This window comes from Metopolophium dirhodum, chromosome 5 (assembly GCF_019925205.1).
Source record: "Metopolophium dirhodum isolate CAU chromosome 5, ASM1992520v1, whole genome shotgun sequence".
Classification (NCBI taxonomy): Eukaryota; Metazoa; Arthropoda; class Insecta; order Hemiptera; family Aphididae; genus Metopolophium; species Metopolophium dirhodum.
The window spans coordinates 5410425-5436518 of record NC_083564.1 but is presented as its reverse complement, the minus strand read 5'-3'; the positions used below and the strand labels follow the sequence as shown (position 1 = coordinate 5436518).

At 31.9% G+C, this 26094-nt stretch overlaps 1 protein-coding gene across 1 annotated transcript; it reads left to right on the top strand.

Annotated features, from left to right (window-relative positions):
- The first annotated feature begins 10 nt into the window (after positions 1-10).
- On the top strand, positions 11-25795 carry LOC132944772 (uncharacterized). Its single transcript, XM_061014257.1, has 5 exons — positions 11-491; positions 1674-2035; positions 21681-21828; positions 21961-22171; positions 22285-25795. The coding sequence occupies exons 3-5, from the start codon at positions 21686-21688 to the stop codon at positions 25408-25410; spliced, it is 3480 nt and encodes a 1159-aa protein (XP_060870240.1). The 5' UTR covers positions 11-491; positions 1674-2035; positions 21681-21685; the 3' UTR covers positions 25411-25795.
- Positions 25796-26094: the final 299 nt, after the last annotated feature.

Sequence of the window (26094 nt, the reverse complement as noted above, 5' to 3'; positions counted from 1 at the left end):
AATAATATAAATAAATTATAATTCAACGTGTTTACAACTGTTTAGCCGTGTTTACCGGCTGTTAATAATTATTATTATTATTCGAACGCCTTCAACGCCATAATTTCTGCGTCCGCACACCGCACCGCAACCATCATAGTTGTGTTGTTTTGGTACGCACTACGCACTACCATGGTGCAGTGACGCCAGTCGCCAGTGAGTGCACTACCATTTTGTCATGACGCGTAGGTACCTGTGATAAAATTGTTGTTGTCGTAATCGGACGAAAATATTATGTCATGATTTCAGATTTTATACTTTTACAGTTTGTACTATGCCAATATTATATTATGAGACGCACGCGAATTTGATTTCAACTTTTTTCATTTCATTTAATTTCTCTTTATGATTTTATTTTAACTTAGTTTTGATCTCGTCCGCAGAGACGTTTCATGGTTTTTTTTTTTTCGAATTTTTCTATGCGCCGCTGCCGCGCTCGTTCCAACTCAGTGGTAAGTATAATGTTACAAAATATTATTATTATCGTCCATACTAATATAATATTATTCTTATATTATGTTTCCTTACTCTGCTTACGATCATTGTAGGACTTTAGTACGCATACAATTTCGTGCACACGTCTGATCTTAAATTATTGTACCGTCGATGTGACATTGCTCGGCTGTTTGTTTGCATTCGTTAAAATATAATATATTTTATTTGTTACGCTACTACGACCTACGCGTAGATCGAGCTCAAGGTCGATCTAAATAAGTGCCTAGGAGACGAATTATTCATTTTTTATTTTAACTTTTTTCCATTGGAATTATTAGGTACTATAATTATTAAATCTGTACAGTATTTCAACCCAACTCCTTTTTTAATTATTATTTAAGACTGTGTCAGATTTCAGTTTGTTTTCGCTCTCTCACCCACACGCATGTGCGCGACATACCAAATGTACAGTCAGTATATGAACAGAACCAACCCTAGGTATATGTTGTTACTTTTAATATTAAAAGGAATTCACATATTAACAAGTTTTAATTTAAGTGCAATACCCAAGGCATTACCTGTGTCGTTGACTTTTTTATTGTATTTCAATTTTTACATAAGTTATGAGTGTGTAAATTATTACAATTTATAAATTGCATAAAAAATAATGTATTGTTAAAAACAAGTAAATAGGTAATGTTCTTAAGAGGACGTGATACCCACGTGTGTTGTTGTTAACATAACAAATTTTACGCTTAGCAGAACACGTGTAGCTCCATTAGTTTAAAAACTATAGTGAATTGATCTCTTATAAAATGTAATGGTAAGATATGCAACCTCATGGGCTTTTTATTATATTTTAATTTTAAATCCTATGAGGTTGCCTAGATAATAATCTTACCTTTAGATTTTATAAGAGGTTAATTTACTTTTATTTTTAAATTAACGATGCTACACGTGTTTTCTGCTGAACTTACAATTTACTTGTTACGCACTTGTAAGATAGAGACAACACATGCGGATATCACATTCTCTTAACTTAAAGTTTGATATTAGGTGAATTCTCTCTAATATTAAAAGTAACAACATAGGGTTTGTTCTGCTAAACGTAAATTTGCTATGTTCAGAGAGAGAAGACAAATGGTTAGCTGACATTCTCTAACCATTTTATATTTTTATGTTTGTTTTTGGTGTTTCAGTTTGTTTAGTATTTGTTGGTCTCTGATTTATCATTTCGGTATCGAGTAAGAGTTGTTTTGGAAACAAACATACATTGAACGTATCCCTTGCCGTTGTATATGCTGCTTCACGGTCGACAGATACCCGCTACTACTGCAGTACTGCTACTACTAGGATTACAGCTACAATACTACTACTACTACTACTACTACAACAACAACGCTTCTGCAGTCTGTGAGAAAGCAAACATTAAGAAATCCTAGTTAATTTTATTTGGACACTTGCCAAATTGGGCATTTAGCCATCACCGTTTATTGCTCAGGATACACAACGCTTGATAAGACGACTTAGATAATAAATTATATCAATTAAGAAAAATAAGGTAATTAACAACACTATACTATCATCTACATTCATAATATGGTACAAAGATTTTAAGATTCCCCCAATGAAATAATTATTATTAAATACAGCCTCCCTATTTTTAAATTAAATATATTTAGCTTATTATGTCTTCAACTAAGAATCTATGTTTGGTAAACATACATTTTTTAGTTAGTATTAAAATTGTCCCATATTACTAATATTATCCCCTTAATCAATTTATAATATACCTTTAGGTACCCACTCTATACTTAAGGTTTCAACAACATTAGTACCTACCTAATAAAGTAATAATTATAAATTGTATTATTATCGCTATACAATTTTATTTTTGTTATTTTTAACTGATTACAATTATTACATTAAAAATTAAAAAAAAATTGAAAGTACTAACCTTTTATCGGGGTCTAGTTCTTTCAAGTATTGCGATTCGATTTAGTGCATACCAATAAGTAATAACCAATTCTATTGTTCTACATCAAGTTGAAGTGAATAGAAACTAATAACTAAATATGGATATAGGTAAATATTATTGTTTACTATCTACACGAATATGATTTGCTACTATGCCATTCAAAGATATATAGGCTAGGTACATCAAAATTTTTTAGAAAATTAAGGTATACCTACTTGTGATTTTCAAACAATCTTAGATAATAGACAATTCTATCAATTTTATTTGTATAATTAATATAAAATATATATATTAAGCACATAATATATTATAAGGATCTACCTAATAAAGTAATTACTATAAATTATACTATTATCGCCATCAAAAAAATTTGGTTATTTGTATGAAAATGACTATCCTTTTATAGGGGTATAATTTTCAAGCATTGAGATTCAATTTAGTACCATTAATAACCAAATCTACTGTTCTACATCAAGTTGAAGTGAATAGAAACCAATATCAAAATATGGATGTAGGTAAATTATTGTAAACCATCTACACAAATGTGACTCACTACTCTGGCTAATGAAACTGGGTACATCAACATTTTATTAAAAATTAAAAATAAAGGTTCCCATTCAAAAAAATTAATAGCTTATGCCTGATATAGTTATGTACAATTGTTGGGAAGTATGTAATGTTAGAATTGTATCTCAAATGTTTTAAAAATTTAATCAGTTTTGAAATAAGAAGTGGTCGTTGTTAACTCGTTGAACGCCGACGTCAAATTGGCTTGCGCATGCCAGTGGCCGACGCAATTCAACCTGTGGCGGCCTTCGCTAATTGTAAAATTAGTTGATTTTACGCAATAGTCAATACGGTAATGAATGGCCGTTAGAAATTTCAAAGTTGTTCAGCTATAGCCACCAAAAAAGACTCAATACTAAATAGGTTACTCTATGTCAACCACAGGTGCCTATTCACTCGTGTCAACGACGGTGTTTAATGTGTCAAACAAAACACTTTGTAAATGATATTCTTTTCTTATTTAGTGTTCGTATTGTACAGCAGAATTAAAATTTCATTTTCTACATACTAAAAATACTAACAATACTAAATTATTTTATGTATGGTTAGATTATTTAATTTTGAAAATTATAACATTAGTTTGGTTTATCAAGTTTTAATTTTTATGGAATAAATTTCAAAACTTGTAATATAAATTTAAAGGATCACAAAATTTAAGTTTCGTACATATAACTCCACGCACGTTAAGAGCCTATACAGTTAACTTGGGAAGAGAGCCGGTTTTAGATGGTAATCTGAACATATTCTTAACGTGCGCTGAGTATAGAGTAGGCATTTTAATATTTTGTATTTGAGTTTTAAAATTGTTTTTTAAACATTATTGAGGTTAAAATTTAAAACAATAGAACAAATTAATTTTATTAATTTTCTATTCATGCATTCTTGCCTAATAACTAATTTACTCGTTTCTACTATGTTATTAAATTAGTTGCACTTGTGATTTTCAAACATTCTTTTGATTGAAAATTTTATCAGTTTTTATACATTTAATATAAAAATATGTATTAAGCAAATAGGTACTAGATTCTATTTATATTTTATGTACAAGCTAATTCAATTCATAGATGCTTAAAGTAAAGACACTAATAATATAAAATCAATGATATAGAATAATAATATATATTAAATGAATTTCATTTTATATAGGTACCTAACCATTATTATTTCAACTCTGTTGAGTTCAAAATGTTTTTTTGTCGGATTTAATATTAAATATATTTTCTACTTTTTCTTAGGTATAATACATATTAGGTAGTAATAATTAACTTACCCATAACGGCTGAAGTTAATTTATAAAAATAACCCATACAGACTAAACTATTGTCCTTCTGTAAGAGTTATTAAGCTGCTACGTATTTTAATTTGGGTACCTAATATGTTTACTAGTTTATGTAGCTTATGTTTTCTAGTTTTTTACTTAGTAAAAATTGGTTACCACTGACCTAAAATCCTAATTCTGCACATAGGTATATAAGAGTATAATAAAATAAGTATGCTGAAAAATATAAGACTTACCTATACGGAATATTAAAATGAACAAACAAAAAATAGGTACCATAAAATAGGTTTACTTGGGACACTTTTGAACTTCACATGAATGCTGATCGATAAGTTTTCAAAATATGATAATTATGGTAAGGACCAAAAATTCTGGTCTTTGCTTAGACTATAAGACCCATATGTTTTTGATTCCCCCTTTCCATTTTTTTTAAAAAAAATATGCTTGTCCCAAGTTACCCTCGATTTTTGCAAACTTGGGACAACTTGTTTTATATGAAAAAATCATGTTGAATTACACATATTTTAACTTTGGACGGATGTATTGTTTCAAAAAGAAACAAGCTTTTAAAACATTGCAATTTATAATTTTTATAACACAGTTTATTAATCTATTTTAGATTAAACAATGAAATTAATTTTTTTTTGTCTTAAGAAGAATAAGACTAATTCATTTAAAATTACATTAATAAAACACAACTTGGTCAGTAATTACTTTATAATACCACATAGTTTAATTTTAAGGTATAAAATGATTTATCAAGTACATGATTAAGTTACCATAAAAACCATTTTTTTCCAGCATTTCATGATAATTGCCAAAATTACATGATCATTGGAATAAAAATCCCCAGACTACATGCAATATTACTCACAACCACATGCAAATGGTTGAACAAATATTTTTTAAACGTTAATTATTATCTATTACCACATTATTAATATTTAATTACAAATACGTATACATATTATATCATTCAAAAAATTATATTTTGTTTTAAATTACGATGTTAATTTTTTGAAAATTATTAATAGTATTATATATATTAATTTATGAATGATATAATATAGTATCATATAATATTATGTATGTATTTGTAATTAAATATCAGTAATGTAATAATTATTGATACTAATTATCGTTTAAAAAATATTTGTTCAACCATTTGCATGTGGTTGTGAGTAATATTGTAGTCTGGGGATTTTTTTTCCCGGGGATTTTTATTCCGCAATTCAAATTACATATAGGTAATTAATAACAATGAAATATCAAATATTGTATATAATTCACGAGTAGTTGCTGCAACTAATGTTGGAGCCCACATTTACATTCAACGATTCAAATAGCAAGCCGTGTGTACACTAAGTTTTAACATAGTTGTATAACACATAATAATCTACTTATGTATATTGTATTTATATTTAAATAATAAGTCTTTACAATGTGAGCACGTCTGGACAACAAGACGATCGTTGTGAAAGTGATAATAAATAAATGTGTGATCAAAACATTTCTATATAGTGCTCAAATAATTTATAATACTATATCATTAATAAATTGAATTCAAGTTACCCAAATGTCCCAAGTAAACCCATTTTACGGTATATGATTATCTTAGTAAATTTAGTATAAAAATACAAATTTATTTTGTTAAGTTAGTATTAGTTAATAATATTCTCATTTGGAATTACATTATTAATTTTGAATCTCAATAATATCTCTAGTTTTGTTCCTTAAATTTCATTTTTTAACCTACAATAATTAATGTTTGTTATTGAGATACTACTATAATAATAGCATACCAAATTCAAGTGTTCGATTATATTTAAGGGGATTCGATACCGTGATTTTCTGTTTTGTCTAACATACGTGCGATAGGATTTTAGACGGGTTCTTTGCCAAACACCAAATTAGCAGTAAGAATTCTAAAAACATATTTTACTTTGTCAACAAGACCACTTGAAATCGACTTTCCCACATTTTTGATTTTTAACTTCTCCAAATGTTGAAATACGACAATTTTTAAATACTCTTTTTTTATATGGCAATTTTAGGAATTTGGGTTATAATATCAAAAATGTGGTAAAGTCGATTTCAAGTAGACTTCACGTCTCACGACAAATTAAAATCTGTTTTCAGAATTCTTATCGCTTCATCAGATAAATTGGTACCTATGTTTGGCGTATTTGTAACACGTCTAAAATACTATGTCGCGCGTGTGTTAGACAAAAACAGGTATCGAATTAAGGGGATTAAGATCACAAACAAATTGTATCAAGAAATTTAATTTAATTAATTTAACATTGAAAGGTTAGGTTATGTATATTGTATATAGGAATATGGATGTTATATTGTTATGTTATAAATTTATGATACTAAAATACTTAATATTTCGTCCACATAATAGAACAATTAATGTTGAATAGTGAACTTGATAGTTAAAATGTAAATATCATTAGTACAATTATTACATCGTTGATTTTGTTAGGTTTATATATTATAGCAGAGACAATCTTTTTTCAATAGGCCGCTTAATTTTTATAATATTTTTATTAGTTAAATAGGATTATATCTGAACTACTTATATAAAATAAAAACTCTTTGGCTCGTAAGTTCTTAACTTTCTACTGATGTGATAGTATTATTTAAAATTAGTATTTTTTATAATATTATTGGCCTCACAGTTAAACGTCAAACGAAAATATTTCCAGAAATCATAAGTCAAGTGCATATAAGAATATGATTGCACTGTTATAAAATAGATATACTCCGATACTCATATTTTACACCTAAATAACGCCACACGTGGTGAAGGTGGTTGGAGCAGTGCAGGTGTCGAGTTCTTGCAGCAGTTCGAGTAATCAATCGGAGACTAAACCATCAGATACGTGTGTAGCTTTTAATTTTTAGAAGTTGAAGTGACATTTCCGTTTAGACATTTTGAATTCAATTATGTCGATTATTGAGCGTGGACTCCGCTCTGCAGAATATTGACAAATATATATTACTGACTACATAGTTTGAACGATTATGTGGTAACTAGTAATCAGACGTACCTCCTAAATCTTAACGCCTGTCGTCACTGGGTTCTAGTTTGAGATTTCAGTTAAGTCGTTAAGAGTGTTAAAACATCATCCACCGCCGCCGTATAAGAGACAACGACGTGTGTTAACGAACCGACTACGTGCGATCGATGCATGAAATCGTATTATAAATAGATTTTAAAATGGAAATAGTTAATGATTAGTTTTACGTGTCCTGAAAATTCTTCAATTTATAGGTATAATTGGCTATTGAAAACGTATGAGCTTTTTATTTTAGTTTTTAGGTAGCTTCATTACATGTATATAACACGAGTAGTCTATGTTTAAATATCATCTAAATAATAAGGTGCATTTATAGTGCACTATTATAAACACAGAAAAATGTTCTTCTATACTACTAATAATCATGCATTGAAGGTATTGAAGAAACATCGTGCTAGAAGTATTCGTTTATGTTTTTAAAAAAAATGAATCATGGTATCAATAAATTTACCCTAATAAAGATTTATATCAGTACTACGCTATTAAATTTTATAATAGGTTATCAATTATAATATTGTGTTATAGTTATTATAGGTTATACTACAGTGAAACTTCCATTTAACAAAATTGTCTGTTTAACGAAATATTTTTGATAACCTAATTCTATTTACCAAAATTTTTTTTTGTGCCACGAAAGATTTTGTAATATGAAAGTTTCATTATATTATTACAGCCAAGATGAGTGACATTACCAAGATTTATTTTATTTGTAATGGTAATATTTTAATTAAATATTTTCGTAATTGTATTTTTACGACAAACATTACGATTTGAAATATTCTTTACTATAATATTAATATATTATACAATCTTATCTCAGAAAAACTATGTTTTTATGGCTTTGAGATACCGTATATTATTGGATTCATAGACGTACAATAATCTACCTACTTAAAAATTATATTTTTGAGGATGTAATATTTATGATACTCTGTTATTGAGCAGTCAATCATTGTTATAAATTATTGAAGTTTTTTCGTGATATTTATTCTTTCGGGAAAAAACTGCAGTCTATTAAGTTTATTAAATCTCATTGAACATGAATAGTTGATGGATTTTTATACATTATGGTACATTGACATATTATATCTACCAACGTTCGACTAATATTAGTTATAATAATTGTGTCGCGGCTATCATATAAAGAAGACCAGTGGCGTATTTACGGGGGACAATCGGCAATTGGCCCCATAAATACCTATCTAAACATCTAATATATATATATATACTGTAGCGAAGCCCCCCCCCCCCACTTAAATGTATTTTGAAAATTAGCTGGACCCCTCCATGAAAAATAACTAAATACGCCACTGAAGAAGACTTCTTGCGATTAAATTATTTATGTAAAGGCGTAACGCGTATTATATGGTTTATAAATTATGGGGAATTGTAAACTCCGCCCGAAGTGAACAGGTAAAGATAAGGTCTATTTTAAATTCCGCCTGGGAAAATATACAGGTAAAAAAGGTACATGTAATTTCCGCCCGTTAAAATATACAAGTACATAAATGGATATTTTGTAAATTCCGTCCGGAAAAAATAAATATTTTTAAACTTAGTGTTCCGTGACTGTACGACTCGACCGTACTGTTCGCGACGCGACGTGTTATAGTATTTGGAAAATACTTAAGGGGATTTTGACAAAAAAAAAATAATTTTACATTATAGATTATGACTCATCTTTATTATTACTATTCTACGATTTTTATTAATTTTATATGAATTATGTAGTAATTATTGACTTAATATGTGAAATATATATTTATTTAAATACTATTAATCTATGTTATTTTTCATATTATTATTTAAATCTATGTAGTAAAAACTTTATTAAGTAATAAGAACTTTTTACTTATATAGGCAGGATGTGTTTATTAATAATAATTTTTTACGGGCGGAGTTTACATGTACCTTATTTTACCTGTAGTTCATTTCGGGCGGAATTTGCATGCGCCCATAAATTATAACCAGTGGTCGACTGTGGATGACAACTAAAATCTGACGTCCAGCAATGTGACTATGGAATGAGAGGGCCCGTGTTAAAATAAAATTGACCTAACCTCCATTGAGTGATTTGTTTGTCTCACGTTCATTCACAATGTTTTTTTCGGAATAGCGTTAAATAGTTTTTTCCACATAGGATTTTAATTATATAGCTAATTAAATTTATACAAATTATAAATTGTATTATCTGGTCTGTATTAGCTGATTTTCGTCCTGATTGTTTTGTACATTTTGTAAACTAATTTCGCTTAATCCATCGCCCTAATGGCTCTTTTTAACAAACCTTTGATTTTATACATTTATATTTAGGTACTTTCTACTACATATTTAACTGTCTATAATTAATAGTAATTGACTTGAGTCATAGGAATAGGTTACTATAATATATCAGCGGTACACCCACTACGTGGGTCGCTGGTCGCATGTGGCTATTAAACAAATTTTGTGCGCCACGCACTAGAACTGAATTTTACATTCTAAAATCCAACATTCTACACTCAAGTAAATAAAATAAAATACTTATATCAAAATAATATTTTTTTACTTTTATAACTTATAATTATTATCATTTAAAATGGAACTAGGAATATTTACACCCGGGTCTCGGGAAAAAAAAGTACTTCGGTCAATATTATGCGCAAATTAAAATTTACTGCATGCGGCATTGCGGCCCGCAAGTTATTTTCAAAAATAATATTTGGCTCTCCCCAAAATCCTAGTGGGAGTGGTGACTGCTGCTATATATGCATTCAACTTGACTATGTCACAATATAAATAAGTATGGACTCTGCACTGAATCTCATTTGTAATAATAATTATCTTTACAGTCAAAGCAAATAAATCCCCGATAAAATGATTGGAATACCGAACATTAATAGTGTGCTGTTTCGTCTATAAAAGCTAGATAATAATTATGTGATGTATCTCTTCAGTCAATAATAAATAACAAATTTCTTTCCGCTGCAGAAATGATTTTTTAAATACTGCGGTTTTAACCCTTAATCTGGCAAGTAGGTATATATTATACTGAATAAAAAAAATATATGCATACATATTATTATATATAGTACCTACCTATATATTAATTTAGTGCATTTTCTAAACCAAAATAATACAAATTTTAGATGTTGTTAAATATATAATGTATTTATAGATTTCGAATGATTTAGCTCTATAATTTGTCTAAAATCATAAAAAAACACGTGTAAACTATAGGTACTAGTTTCGTTTTTTTTTAATTCAATAATATATATTAGTATAGCTAATATGAATATTAATTGCATGTAAGGTAAAAACTATAAGATTTAAATATAGTAATAATATCAGAATATCTACAATAGACATCACGATGTGGTTTTCTATCCAAAAATAAAAAATTTATACATCCTGTTCAACAAGAAAGGTAACACGAAATATTTTTAACGCATGACACTGAATTTCGTTTGGTTTTTTTTTTATTGCATAAAGAACTTAATATTTCCGCCCATGCGCAACAAAGCTATTTTTTTATAATTTTACCTTTTCATTTTCAAAATTTAAATAAAATAAAATATTAGCAACTATTTGACTCATACAATTATTTTCTATCTTAAAATTTAACTTATCAATAGTGATTTTAAGTTTCGATTTATGCATGTTGTATCTATCGTGTTTTTTAACAGTTCTACAATGTTCCGTGTGATTTTGTATGTTTTTTTTAACGCAAGTGTATATAGTGTCGTAAGCGAAGCACATTTACATTATTTTCACCAAATTTGTAACTAAAATTTCTAGTGCGTAGTAAGCAATTTTAGTGAATTTTGTATAGCCGTATATATTTTATATTTCTATTAAAGTTATTTATTTTACTATCATAGGCCGGCGCTACACATAGCAGGTGAGACGTTGCATGTTGTCGCTGCCCGTCTATATATACGGCTTCGGTAATTCCGCGGTTATAGGTTAGTTTGAAGTAACTAAGAATAATATTTTTAAATCATTACAAAATAATTAAATTTTGTTTAAATTTTTTAGTTTTAGTTACAATGTCTAAACAAATTGTGATTATATATTTTTAAGATTTTTTTGTTTTTGTATTAATTACTTATGAAATACCTTGTATTACATTTTCATGATTGAGGTGAATTTTGTTGTCAACGTTTGAACTTAAATGTTTATAAACATTATTGTGAATTTATACTTTACTATTTTAGATAAGAGCAGAGTGAAAGAATGTATTGTATTTACAAATTTACAATGATGTGTGTTTGTTTTCTGTATGTCATCAACATTTCAACATTTTGGGTAGTAAAAATGCTCTGATGTTCGTCATCTGCATATTTTCAGATAGAAATGTGAATCTAATTGGTACTTTTGAGAGGTCGAAATCCCAAAAGTATTAGAAAGCATCAGGAAAAAATGGCAATGTTTACGCAAAACCAATTTTTGAAAAAATCAATTTAGTTAATAAAATTAATTTACTAATTGCCGTAGATCCTTGAAATATTCACCAAATATTAGCATTTTCCATATATTGTAACATTTTCTTTTTGAGTTAATAATATTATAGCCTTAAGACATTTTTCGAATTTTTATATATATTTTTTAAATTATTCTCGTAAAAAAACTTGAACATTTAATTCAAGATTTCCTATTAGCTTAATTAATAGAAGTTCAAAAATATTAAAGAATAGTAGGTACATTGGCACGATTATTTTTATATGCATTTAAAGTTCACATTTTGAAAAAAATCATCAAACAATTTTTCAGATATTATTATTATAAGTTATTAATATCAGTAATCGAGCACGAATATTTAAATAAAAACGAAACAATAGTCAAATCGTCGTGCGTTTGCCATATTTGAAAATTCTGACGCTCTATATTATATTTATATACATTGCAATAGCGTGGATATATTTCGATTATAATTAGATTAAAAAACGTTTGCCCATCTATACTGTACATTAAGTTACTTTGTTATGTACCCATACAGATTGTTTTCTTGCTACCTAATAATTATGCACATTGCACACTAAATTAGCGCGTAGGTTGTGGGCATGCCTATAGTACATGTATATAATATTATAATTATTGTGTAATGCGTATAATATAATATGCAATTCATGTATTAAAAAACAAAACATAAGCATATCCACGCCGTTGTCGTGTTACGAGTGCATACAATTTTTTGCTCACTGATTTTTTTTCACCATTTTGTTCCGAGTGTAAAACATATTTTTGCAGTGTGTTATTTTTTTGTACTGAATGTAATTGCGTAATACTCTCCACCGCCGTCCATAATAATACAAAGCTGAACAGAAGGATAGCCGTTGAAAACCGATTATACGTAAAACGGACGATACGATCACTGATCAGCCGTTCGCAGGAAAAAAACAGTTTACCTACGATTGATTCGGGTACATTTTATATTATATACTATGGATGGAGATGCTCATCTTGCCCGTGTTAAACAGTTTGACGCACAAAATATATAGTATATTATCAGCGACGATAGTCTCTTGATGACGAGACTCGTCATCTACGTATTGGCGAGTATACTCGTCGTGAATTTATAGTTAAATAATAACGTTTGACGACTTACATTGTGCCGCAGATTATACATCTCAATTATCGGGACATTGGTCCTGATTTATATTATATAGACATAAGACATATAGTACCTATATGATCTAAGGGGTACAATGGTACATGCACCCCTGCAGGCTGTATACGAATGAAGTCCCAATAATATCTTTTAGAACGAATTGGATCTAGAGTTTTTTTTAGGTATCTGCAATCTACATATACTAATTAAATCCCGTAGAATTAAAAATATAATACCAAAGAAGTTCCGCCAAACTTTGAAAAAAAAAAACATTTTCCTTCCCATTTTTACAAACTTAGGACTGTTTGTAAAAAAAATTCTGCAGATATAGTTAAACATTTTAGATTCTGAGCGAAGCGATGAATGTATTGATTTTACAATGATGTGTGTTTTTTTTTTAATTTTTTAATTTTTTTTCTATTTTTTTTTTATTTTTGTGTCTGTCATCACCTTTTAGGACAGTAAAAGTGCTTGGATTTTCTTCAACAGTAACTTTTCTGATAGGAAAGTGAATCTAGTTGGTACTTCAAAAGTAAAAAATTCCCAGTAGTTTTTAAAAGCGACGTGAAAAACAAAAGAAAAATTAAGGAAAAACGGGAATTTTTACGCAAAATCTGTTTTCGAGAAAATCGATTTTGGTTTTTGGTGTAACTCTAAAACAAATGACCGTAGGGACATGCAATTTTGACTGAATGTTTATATTAGCATTTTCTATACACCATAAAATTTACAAAATATTTTGACTCTTTTTGAGCTGTTTACGGCCATTGTCAGTTTTCAATTTTTTTAGTTTTTTTTCCTATAAATATCAATAAAATTTAATTTGTTGGGTAAAAAAGCGTGAAAATTTAATATAAGGCTCCTGATATATCGTTCTAATAGCAGTTGAAAAATATTAAAAATACATAGGCACATTTTTTTTATAAGCATTTAAAGTTCAAATGTTGACAACATTTATCAAATTTATAATTTATTAATTATTTTGTAGTTAAAAATGTATAAAATGTTTAACTTTTATGGCTAAGGATTGAAAATTTAAAACAAGGCTCCACGTAAATAGGTTATATATAAATTACTTTATTCACAATAATATCACCAAATATACTTGGTAATATCATAGGCTGACTGACCGTTTTCGCTCAGAATCGTTTTTCTTATACAATGATATTATATCATTGAATTCAAATTTAACACCATCCATTACAGTGACCCACTTGTAACCTACTGTACAGCATAGCGACATCCACTTATCCACCTTTTTTTCTTTTTAATTTGGAAATATTTGATGAACTTGTGTAATATATTGTATTTATTTATTATTAAGTTGTGTAAAATAATAAATTAATACTTTTAATATCTATTATTATAGATATCAGTAAAAACTTGGTGATACATTTTTTTGAATTTAAATCTTGATATTTGGTTGGTTGTACCTGTAAAACTGTATTTTTGTAGTTTTGTTATGATATCATTTCTTTAGGTTAATGTAGGTATTAATTCTGTGTTGGTATTCCTATTTAATCCAGAACTATGATAAAAACCTACAATTTAACACACACAAAATACAAAAAGCTACGACTCAATTGATATATTTTATAGGGACGTAATTAGCATATTTTTTGTTTTCCAACTGTGGACTTAATTTTGTATATTTTTCTTTTGTACTGGGACTTAAATAGTATATTATATTTTCCTCGTTCAGATATTGGACTCAATTAGAGTATGCACCTGTATACTTTTGTTTCTTAGGACGGAATTGGTATTTAACTATGTTATTGGAACGGAACTCAGGCGAAGACAAACTATTCCTGCAGGCATATTTCATGAAACAATTAAATAGTTTTGTATTTTGATATAGATCTGATGTATATAGATAACTACTGTTGATCGGACTTGAAAAGGCTATTTTAAAGTTATGAGCGCAGTCTGTGAAACTAATAACTAAACGTTGAATATAAAATATATACATGATGGTATTTTAGTCAATAGTAATTTACACTCTGCATAACATAGCAGAATGATACTATGTATGAAGGTGTATTAAAATTTAAATAGGTCCTAAATTATTAAATACGACCGAGATCAGTTTATAATTTATGTCGATGTGTAGATGTTGTTCACACAATTTTAGTATTACTAACCACTGTGTGACGGGGAGTATAAGTACAATTTTAGTATATCGCCCGTTTGGACCATAAGCAATTTCCCCCCCGTTTTTACAGGCTCAAGACTGGCAACAGTCCTGGACGTCTTATATACACGCGTAATTATTTTCTAAAACCTGACAGTGATTTTTCGCAGCATCTTGTCAACTAGACATACCTATATGCATTATGCAATATGCATGGGAAAATAATCCGTCGAAAAAGTAAGTATGTTATAAAATGTGATGGGGTGAAATAAATCTTTAGATTCTTTTATCATGTGCAATATAAAATGATTGGTCTAAATGCGCTTATATTTTCGTATAGATTGTGTCCAAACGGGGTATCGCACCAATACTTTATATGGTGAGGTGGTAAATATATTATTGTAATAGAACATGTTGTAAGAATACACATAATATTATATATTATACAATTATTGTCACCAAATATTATTAATTAATGATATATTATGCTTGTAATTAATTATTGATTCATCATTATGATTTCTGTAGATATTGAAACGTAGTGACGTTATTAAATTTTACATCTGAGAGTTATTACAATACCTAAATTATTGTACCTTCAACAGCAACCGAGCTACAGTTAGTAGACAGTAAAGTTACAACCATACTAATTAATTTATAGCCGCTGAAGTTGAAGCCTTGTTTTTATAATAATGTTAAACATACCATATTTGTATTAGGGACTATCAAATTACCTTAAATATTTCGTCAACCTTAAATTTTTTTTTAAAAATTTTAGAAAAACAGGCTTATACTTACGCATTATAGTAGTTTTCGACCAAATTTATTTTTTATTTTTTTTGCAATTCATAAAAGAATACTTTTCTACAACTATTTTTCAGTTAGAAATTAATAAAAGTTTTTCCTTTCATTTCTAACATTAGAACTTTGATAGAAGATTCCCCATACATTTTCGTACCTTAAACAACAAAAATAAGTTTACCAGAAAGTAGCATTAATTTTTTATAAGCGTTTGAATTTGAAATGTTTATGATGTAAGATTTTCATCGGTAAATTAACGAATCATCTATCGAGTTTTGATATTTAGTTGAAATTTTCACCAAATGTTAAAATTATCAGTTTTCTTACATGGTAAAATGTTCAAACAATTTTGATTCTTTTTGAGCTGTTTAGAGCCATGCGAAATTTTTAAAAAGTAAATTATTTTTCAGTTAGAAATTCATAAAAGTATTTTTTTTCGTAGCTAAGATTAGTAATTTGAAAGAAGATTTCACATAAGTTTTCTACCTATAACAAAAGAAAAAAGTTTGCTTAACGGAATATTTATGAATTATTGAACTTTTAATTTTTGCAATATTTGATATTCAGCGATCAATTATCGAATTCCTATTACTTGATTTTTGATACTTTGTTGTATTTCCAAAACGAATAACTGTAGACTCTTGAAATGATCACCAAATATTTATATTAGCATTTTTCATACCTGGTAAAATGTACAAACTATTTTGACTCGTGAGATATTTATAACCATTATAATTTTTTCAAATTTTATAAATTATTTTTCAGTTAGAAATTCTTAAAAGTATTTATGTTAATATTAAGATATCAATCGTAAAAACTTAAAATATACCACAAATATACATGAAATGTTATTTACTATAGCTATATTATCTACGTCCAGTGCTAATGCGAGGATTTAAAAAATTACATATTATATTAAAATAATACATGGGGGGCTTAACCCCTGTGTGTATGCCACTAGGTTCGTCGATACTCAGTGATGTTTTCAAAATATTTAAACTAAATTTCAGTTTTAATATAATTTGAAATTTTTTACATATTTTTTTTTGGTCATTACTCATTAATGTGGGCCGTATGAAAATTTAACTAGGTTACTTGAGAGTTTATAAATATTAAAAATGACAAATCACAATCTTATTTAGCGTATGGCGTTAACATTTTTGTCAAAATCACTACAATTTACAAACTATTTTATTGTTAAACATGTTCGGTTTTAATATCTACGTCCTGAAAATATAACTGGTAGATATGGTTCCCTCATAAGTAGTCATAAGTATTAAGGAAAATCAAAAATCCCAGTTCTACATTTTTATAGATCTTTTAATTTCAAATTGATGATATTGGATAATATAGGTAGGTAGTAGGTACCTATATATTTGAACTGTAAATAACGATTTAAGTTATATTGTTGTTATATAAAAACCAATAATCTTAGGCACTTGAACCAAATTTTTACCATTGCATGTATTATTATTTTCTGACGGTAAATACGCTTACATTTGGATTCATTTTAAGCTATTTATGCCACTAATTTATGTACACCGTTTTCAGTATACGGTAGGTACGTTGGTGTTTATTTATTTATATAATTTACGCGAAAAGGCAATTGAAAAAATTACATAAGATAATAATACATCAGTTTGTGTGATTACTTATAAGAAAATAGTTGAATAAGTATAGACTTATAACAGTTAGAAATATTATATTACATGTGCGATTTGTGTTAGGAAAAATTTTGTACGGGGAGTTCCTATATTGTATATTGACTTAAAACTTATAAGTTAAATGTTAATTACAATAATATATGAAATAATTTTAAAGTAATTATTATATGATATAATATTTTAATATGTGATATTTTCGGCTAAAATTAATTCAACCTATATCATAAATACTATATAGTATAATAATGATATTTATAATAAATACAACTACCTACCTAACATTTATAATCATTAATCAATGGTATTATACTACTGGATGAATAAATAATATAAAATATCCTATGAAAGTTTCGTTTGATAAATTATTGCATACAAATTTAAAAAGTTCATTACAGTGATGCATAGTGTAGGTACCTATATCAGTGACGTCACAAACATATTATTTTTGGCGATGATTAAATTTGTTAGGCCGTTGGGTGACTAACATTATACAAAACGTATATTTTACTGTTGACTAAAGAGTCAGCACATATAGGTTGGTAATAGAGCAACCAGTGAGCAGTGTTGTGACGCCCCCCTCCAAAAAAAAATAAAATAAGTAAAGTTTCTTTGATTTTTTTATAATTATGTAGAATGTAGTTGTATACTTGTATAATATTTGTGCAGCAATTTGAAACATGTAGTTGTAATGTATAAATTATAATTAAATATTTAATATCAGTAAAAAACTAAGTTTTCGTTTCCGCCAAATCATTTATCTTCCAAAATATTATAATTTGAGATTTTAGAACCTAGACGAATGTACATAGACAAATTTAAATCAATCTAGATGATTTGATCGATTGTTTCGCAAAAGATTCGTCACAAGAGCCCTAAATTTGGTCAGAGATTGCTTGATTATGAATGATAACCGACTCGTCGACCTTCTGTGGTCTTATACCTTGATCGATGTCAGATACACATGTAACCATACAGGGTTGTCTATTTGCTACTATTTGTATTAACTATAAAACAGAAAATGAAAGTGATAATATTGTATTATTTTCCTAAAAGTTGAAAAGTGGAATTGACACTGTTGAACCTAACCAACAGATGATGTTTATAATATAAGCACCTATATATATTAAAATCTTGTCAGTTATAAAAAATCAAAAGGCGTTTAGGAAATTACTTAGAACATAAAGGCCAAAAACCTGGCGCGGTGACCGTAGCGAAGGAAATGTTGCGGAGTAGTGTATAATATATGCTAACGTGTATGTCACAAGAGACAAGTCGTCCCGATTTTCAAATAGGTTCCTCGCGAAATTGTGCGATCAAATCATGACTGTACATTAACAGACTTTCGCTAAACGTCTAACTTTTGTCACGATATTCAACGTTTTTGCTTTAGACCTATTATATGTTATAAAATATTTATGTACATAATAATATGTATTTTTTGGTTCTTATTATATTATGTATTCATACTATAAAGTATTGTTATAAGTTATAACTTTATAAAATTCAAATTCAAATTTTGTTTTTTTCTGACCTAGACTCGTAGGTAAAAAACAGATAGATTAGACCTCTCCCCAGAGCTTGAAACCAATATTGGATACCGTGTTTGAATACCGGTAATCAAAACCGAAATCAGCAAAAATAAATACCGATATCCGAAACTGAAATCGAAATAGGAAAAAATATTCGGCTTCAAGCACTGCCCCTCCTAAAATGCTTCTCCCATTATTACGTGATTTTTATTTTGTCACTTTAGAGCAGATATACCAATGACAGGTGAACATTTTTCAAATGACACGCATAAATTCAATACAATTTATAAATGTAAAATACAAATAGAATTTTTTTTTTTTATTGACAAAATTGTTACATGAATACATTTTTTTAATATACCTACCTACTTTATAACATTTTTATTTAAAAATAATTTCTATAAGTATAATAAATTGGCTTTGAAATATATATTTTTTAAATTATTAATTTTATATAGTATAACACACATCAAAAACAATCACAATTTTTTATTTGATACGTAGATAAGAAATCTGCTTTAGTATATTTTACCTTGCGGCTTAGGGTATGCCGATATAAATATTTTGCACACGCAATCTGATTGAGTACGTAAAATAAAACGTTTAAATATTGATTGGAACAAAATTTACCTATTTTATTTGTCAGGTCTCTCTGTTAAACCGGCATGGTTGTACATAAATAAATACATAATTTATAACCTAACCAACCTAGGATCTGCGCCTCCGAATCATTTTTGGCGCATGATCCCTAAAAATGATTATTTTGGTAATCAGCTGGTCATCAGTCTATTAAAAAAAATTCAAATGTCTATAATATTCATGTAAAATATAGATAGGCTAACCTATACTAAATAATATTGTATACTTCCGTGATTACGTCATGGTGATTTATTCTTTTATTAAATACATTATTATACGGCGTTGTTTGAATGTTATTTTATACAACAAATGGCTAACTAATAAATACAAATATTGAAATATTTTAATATAAGTATTAAATAAACGTTAAAAATAAACTTTTACCTGATTTTTTTGTATTTAATAAATAAAATTTATTTCATAATTTTTTACGGATCGTGAATTGTGAATTTGGCTTTGAAAATTAAACATTATACTTAGTGACATTTTGTCGATTCACCACAGTACACTAGTACAAGTATATATTAACTGTAGGTGATAAATTTCTAACGAAAATAGGGTATTTCAAATAAAGGGATTGTAAATTACGCCCAGAAAAATAAATATAATAATATAATAAATATTGTCTTATAATAATCTATGTTATAACTTATATGACTGAATATAACACATTCACAAATTTGCAAGGCTGGGCATTAACGAGTTAAAAGTTAAAATTAAGTTAAAACGATAAGTTAATTAACTCGTTACTTTTTTTCAAATTAACTTTTTACTGAATAAGTTACTTTTTTTCAAGATTAACGTGTTAACTTTAAGTTAATTTTATTTCAAAAGTATCCAAATTAAGTTAATATTCGTCCGAAGAATAATACAAATTTTTGAATGGGTTTTTACTTTGATGTATCATTTTAAATTTCCCCTGTAATTTTCTTGAGCGTAAGAAAAACTAGAAAAAAATGTTTTCCTAAATAGTAAATCATGTATATTTTACAATGTACCTATATATAATATATCTGAGTATGAACTATCAAAGGTACAAAAAAAACGTGATATCAATAACCGTATTGCAATTTTCAGGTCGTTGTCTTATCCGCAAATTGTGGGGAGGGGGGGGGTTAGGTTAAACCACCCCAAAAATGTCCATAGCCCACCAAATATTTCCTAAACTTTGCTTTAAGCTTATTCAATATTATTGAAGTAGTGCTTTAGCCCCCCCCCCCCACCATCCAATATCAAACCCTATTTGCGTCTATGCACGTTATTTAATATTTCAGTGATACGTACCTTTCTTAAATTATTACCGAAATGTCAGTGTTTCATCATTTACCACGTTTAAATATATCTATTTTTTAGTTATATTGTATAAGTTATTAGAAAAAAAGTCCTGGATACAAACGAATAGAAATATATTGTATCATTAAGAGGACGCAACACCCGCATGTGTTGTCTCCGTCTTACAAACGCGTAACATACCAAATTCATGCTCAGAAATTCAAGTTTTATGCAGTTAGCTTAGAAATTAGAGTGAATCGACCTATTATGAAACTTGATGGTAAGAATATTATCTATGTTTTATTGGAAGTATTTTTACGATAATTCAGTTTTTAAGTGAGTTATGAGCATTTTTAATTTACATTTATTATACACGCTATAACTCACTTAAAAAATGAATTATCGTAAAAAAAATTCCAACAAAACACAACTTTTAAGCTTAAATTTGGTATGTTACGCGTTTGTAAGACGGACACAACACATGCGGGTGTGGCGTCCTCTTAAGTCTCTGCTTTCAACCCTTTGATTGCTGAATTAATTAATCATATGGTGTCCTCCTGGATGGCATTAATTTGAAATTATGATATTTTTACTTCAAGATAAGATTTTATATTCCGTGTTTTTTACCGGATACCTGTAACGACGAAAATTTGTTTTTAATATTTTTCAGTCATCATGAGTGTAATAATTAGATTGCAAAATTTGCCTTGGGCTGCCAACGCCGCGGATATCAGACAGTATTTTCAAGGATTGTCGATACCCGAAGGTGGAGTTCATATCGTCGGTGGTGAAAAAGGCGACGTCTTCATCTCATTCAGGTAAACATGCGTTTAATAGTGTCAATAATACGGTGTTGTGAATCATATTGTTGGCTATGTGTGAACATAGTCGCAGCACGGTGTTAGCCTTTATTGCGTTGATTTTTTATTGTCATTTTGAAAATTTTACAGTACCGACGAAGACGCTAGACAGGCTATGCTTTCGGATGGCGGATGCATCAAAGACGTGCAGATCAGACTGCTGTTGAGCTCGCGTAATGAAATGCAAAAAGTCATCGATACCGCGAGACAACAAACCTTATACAACGCTTACATGCAGCAAAATTTGATGCAGCAGCCACAGATCCCCATAGTTGGGACGTTGCCACCGTTGACTGCTAAGGTATTTAATAATAGTATAGATTTGCATCTGAATGAAGGCAGCAACGGCTGTATGACAATAATTTAATTTATCCTTTTCGAAAGCAGCTAATGTTAATTTTTTTTATCGCATAGGTCTTACCGCAGCCACAACAACAGGTCAGACCCGACCGACTAGGTCCACAGATGTTACGTAGACCACCTATAATGGACAACATGTCGGTACTTATGCCCCAAGACAAACAGCAACAGCAACAGATGCAGCAACAGCTTTTGTCTCCGAAATCGTTGGAGAGCAGAGATCGCGACGACAAAAGTCACAAACGTGGTGACCGGTCTCGATCGAAATCCCGGGAGCGGCGGTCAAAGTCGTCTCGCAGTGGAGGCAGTAGACGGGACAGGTCGAGGTCTAGAGACCGGCGGCGGCGGGACAGGAGCCGAGGAAGAGACAGGTCCAGGGACAGGTATCGCGGTGGAGATGGCAGGAGCTCGTCGAGCCGCGGAAGCGGAGGCAAATCGCAAAGGTCACGGTCGCCGACTGCCAACAAAGCGATGGACGGCACGCCGGGCAAGTCGGTCGGTGATCAACAGCCTCAAATCAATCCTTGGTCCTGTCAATATGAAAACTTGCAGCCACAGCAGGCGGCTATGGCAGTTGTAGAAAACCATCAGCCAGTAACGATGATGAACAACATCATACCCGGTGGCCTTGGCGGATTCACTCAATTCAGGACGCCCCCCCAGCCACCCATCATCCCCGTCATACTTCCTCCGAATTCTTTTCATCAACAACAACAGCAGCAGCAACAGCAACAACAACAACCTCCTCCGCTGATGAATAGATGGGGGTCGAGTGGTGGAAACCGCCCACATCAGCAGCAGCAACAACAGCCGTACGTTCCCGACAACGATTTTCGCGCAGGCGCATACGTTGCCGGAAGCAGTGGTGGTGGTGGTGTTAGCGATGACGAGGACGATCGACAAACAGAGTTCGACAACAATTTCCAAGGAAGGTTCAATGAAAACGCCGCCCCAACTATGAGGAGAGGGCCGCCCGGACAAGATTTCCGCGAGCAACAAAGGTTCGGGCCTTCCCGGGGAGGTCCTTCTAGATTTCATAAACCGCAACAGGCCGTGCCACCTGTTGTGGGTCAACACAACCAAGGTGGTGGGGGAGGTCAGCGACCGTTCAACGAGTTCGGTAATGGCGGCAGTGGTCCCAGGTTCAACCATCAGCATCAGCAGCATCAGCAGCAGCAGCAGCAACAGCCACCTAGATATGGCGGTCACAACATCCCCGACAATGGGGGCAGAGGCAGACAATCCAGGTTCAGCTCAATCAACGAAAACGGCAAGCCTTCTAGGTTCAATCAAGTACCACAGCAGCAGCAGCACCAGGACAATGAGGACGGGCGGTCTGCCGAATTTGATGAGTCCTGTAAGAGGATGGCGCCCAGATACAACGACCGGTACAGGTATGACGTTCGGAACGCGCAGGTCCCTCACTCCGAGGGCTTGTGTGTGGAGGTAAACAACATGTCCAACCCGTTCTCGTATGGCGACATCCGCAAACTGTTCGAAGGCATCCACATCGACGGGTCGGCGATCAAGATCCAAAAGCACCGGCAGGGCGTGGCGTTCGTCCGGTTCGACAGCAACAACAACAAGAATTTGGCCATGAAAGTCAACGGGACCGCTTACAAAGGCAACCATGTAGTAGTCAAACACCTGGATGACAAGGCATACGAGCGGGACAACACGGACGATCGGCCGTATCCGACACCGACGGCGACACTGAACATCGTTGATCACGTGGATTTGGTGGACGACGACGATGACGAAGATGTCGCAGGTGACCAACCCACGGTGTCGGTTGACAAAAAGAAACCAAACAAGTCTAAAACCGATGGTGATGAAGGAAGCGACAACGACGACAACGATCTGATAGTGTGCGAGATAAGCACGAACAAGGACGGTGTGTCAGTCGAAGACGGCGACGACGAACAACGGAAGGAATCACCGACGAAATATCTGAAACTCAAACAGCTTCCGGTCACGGTGACCGAGGAAGACGTAATGAACGAGTTCGACGGTGGCACCGACGTGCGCCGCGTGACTTTTTATCCGGACGGTGAGTTCATGGGTGCCACGCTGGAGTTCACTAGCACGGAAGCGGCTGAATCGGCGCTCAAGCGGTACGACTGCGTCTTGTTGGGCTCGACGCCGGTGCCCGTGCAGCGGTGCACCTACAAAGAGTACGCGCAGATCAAGCGGAAATCTGGCGACGGCGGCAGACGCTTTTCAAGCGACAACACCAGCAGCAGCGGCCGTCACCACCACCACAGCAGCCACCATCACCACCACCACAGCAGCAGTAGCAGTCACCACCAACAGACACATGCACCGGCGGCTGCGTCGTCGTCTTCTTCGCCCGTGCAGGTGGCCCCACCGCCTCCGAACGTGTCGGGCGCCGCGCCGGTCGTCCGCTCCAACTGCCTGTACGTGTACGGCCTGCCAACGACCGTCACCAACACGGACATCACTCAGTTCTTCTCCGACTCCGTGCTGCCCGACAAGATACACATCATGCTCAGCAAATTCGGCCGTCCCACCGGCGAGTCGTACTGCGAGTTCGGCACCGCGCAACAGGCGAGCGCCGCCATCGTCAAAAACCAGACCTTCATGGGGCAGAACCTCGTGTGCGTCGAGCCCATCAACCGTTCACTGATGATCCAGGCCATCACCAAACCGATGCAGCAGCACTGCAACAACCATCACCAGGACATGTCTTGGGGCGGTGGCGGCAACAGGCAGCAACAGCACCACCAGAGGCCGCCACCCCATTCTCAGCAGTACGGCGGACCGTACGGCGGCGGTGGCGGAGGTCGACCGCAGCAACAGCAGCAGCAGCAGTTTAACATGAACAACGGAGGAGGCCGCGGCGGCGGCGGCGGCGGTTACACGCCCAGGATACGCGGACCTGGGCCTGGGCCGAACACCGGGCCCGACGGGTTCGGACAGCCCGGATGCGTGGTGGCCCTGGACAACGTGCCGTACCGGGCCGACGTCCAGCAGATCGTGGATTTCTTCGAAGGTTTCGAACTGCACAGCCAGAACGTGATCCGGCGGTTCAACGATTTCGGCAAGCCGACCGGCGAGGCGCGCGTCAACCTCAGGAACCCGCAGGACGCCGCACGGGCCGTCCGGGTGCTGCAGAACAAGCCCATTTTCAACAGGCCGGTGCGACTCACGCTCCTGTAAGTCCCGACAGTACCTACTGTTGTTGTGATGGCGTCGTCACTGATGTAATAACAATTGCATCACGTATTTTACGTGATTCGTGTCAACTGTTTTCACCATATTATTTCTAAAAATATTTCTATTTGTTTTTGTATATGAAAGTCAAAATAAGAGGTTTACTACTGTATCGATTTTCTTTTTATTTCGATTGCTCTTTTTATTACTATAAAAATGACTTATAATTTAATTTAAACATGATGTATAATTTGTATCTAATTTAATAGCAATATATTACTTATGCATGGTCTGTATAAATACAATGAATGAATGAAATGAAATATGTACCAATAATTAAAATGTATTTTTATTCCAACTGTATTAGTCAATGAATATAATTAACAATTTATAATAAATATTGTAGTATATTATTTCAGTAACTTGCAGGTAATATATTTTGTAAGAATTTAATGTTGAAATGAACGTACGTATCTTCCTGTGTGTGTCGCCTATTTTGATGTAAACTTTTTTAGTTCTTCCGCAGTTTGTAAATATTCAGGTGATTGTGAATTCCGCCGATTTATAGGTACAGTCGATTTTAAGGTTAGATTTATAACATGAAAATCCCACTGGTACGTATTTTTGACCTGAAAACAGAAGAACACGTATACCGAGATTGTAAAATCCACAGGTTACAACAAATTTTAG

What these genes read in the sequence shown, in the direction of transcription:
- LOC132944772 (XM_061014257.1), top strand. Translation starts at nt 21,686, where the DNA reads ATGAGTGTAATAATTAGATTGCAAAATTTGCCTTGGGCTGCCAACGCC. An exon ending in GACGTCTTCATCTCATTCAG is followed by an intron (nt 21,829 to 21,960) that starts GTAAACATGCGT and finishes AAAATTTTACAG; the next exon opens with TACCGACGAAGACGCTAGAC. An exon ending in TGCCACCGTTGACTGCTAAG is followed by an intron (nt 22,172 to 22,284) that starts GTATTTAATAAT and finishes TTTATCGCATAG; the next exon opens with GTCTTACCGCAGCCACAACA.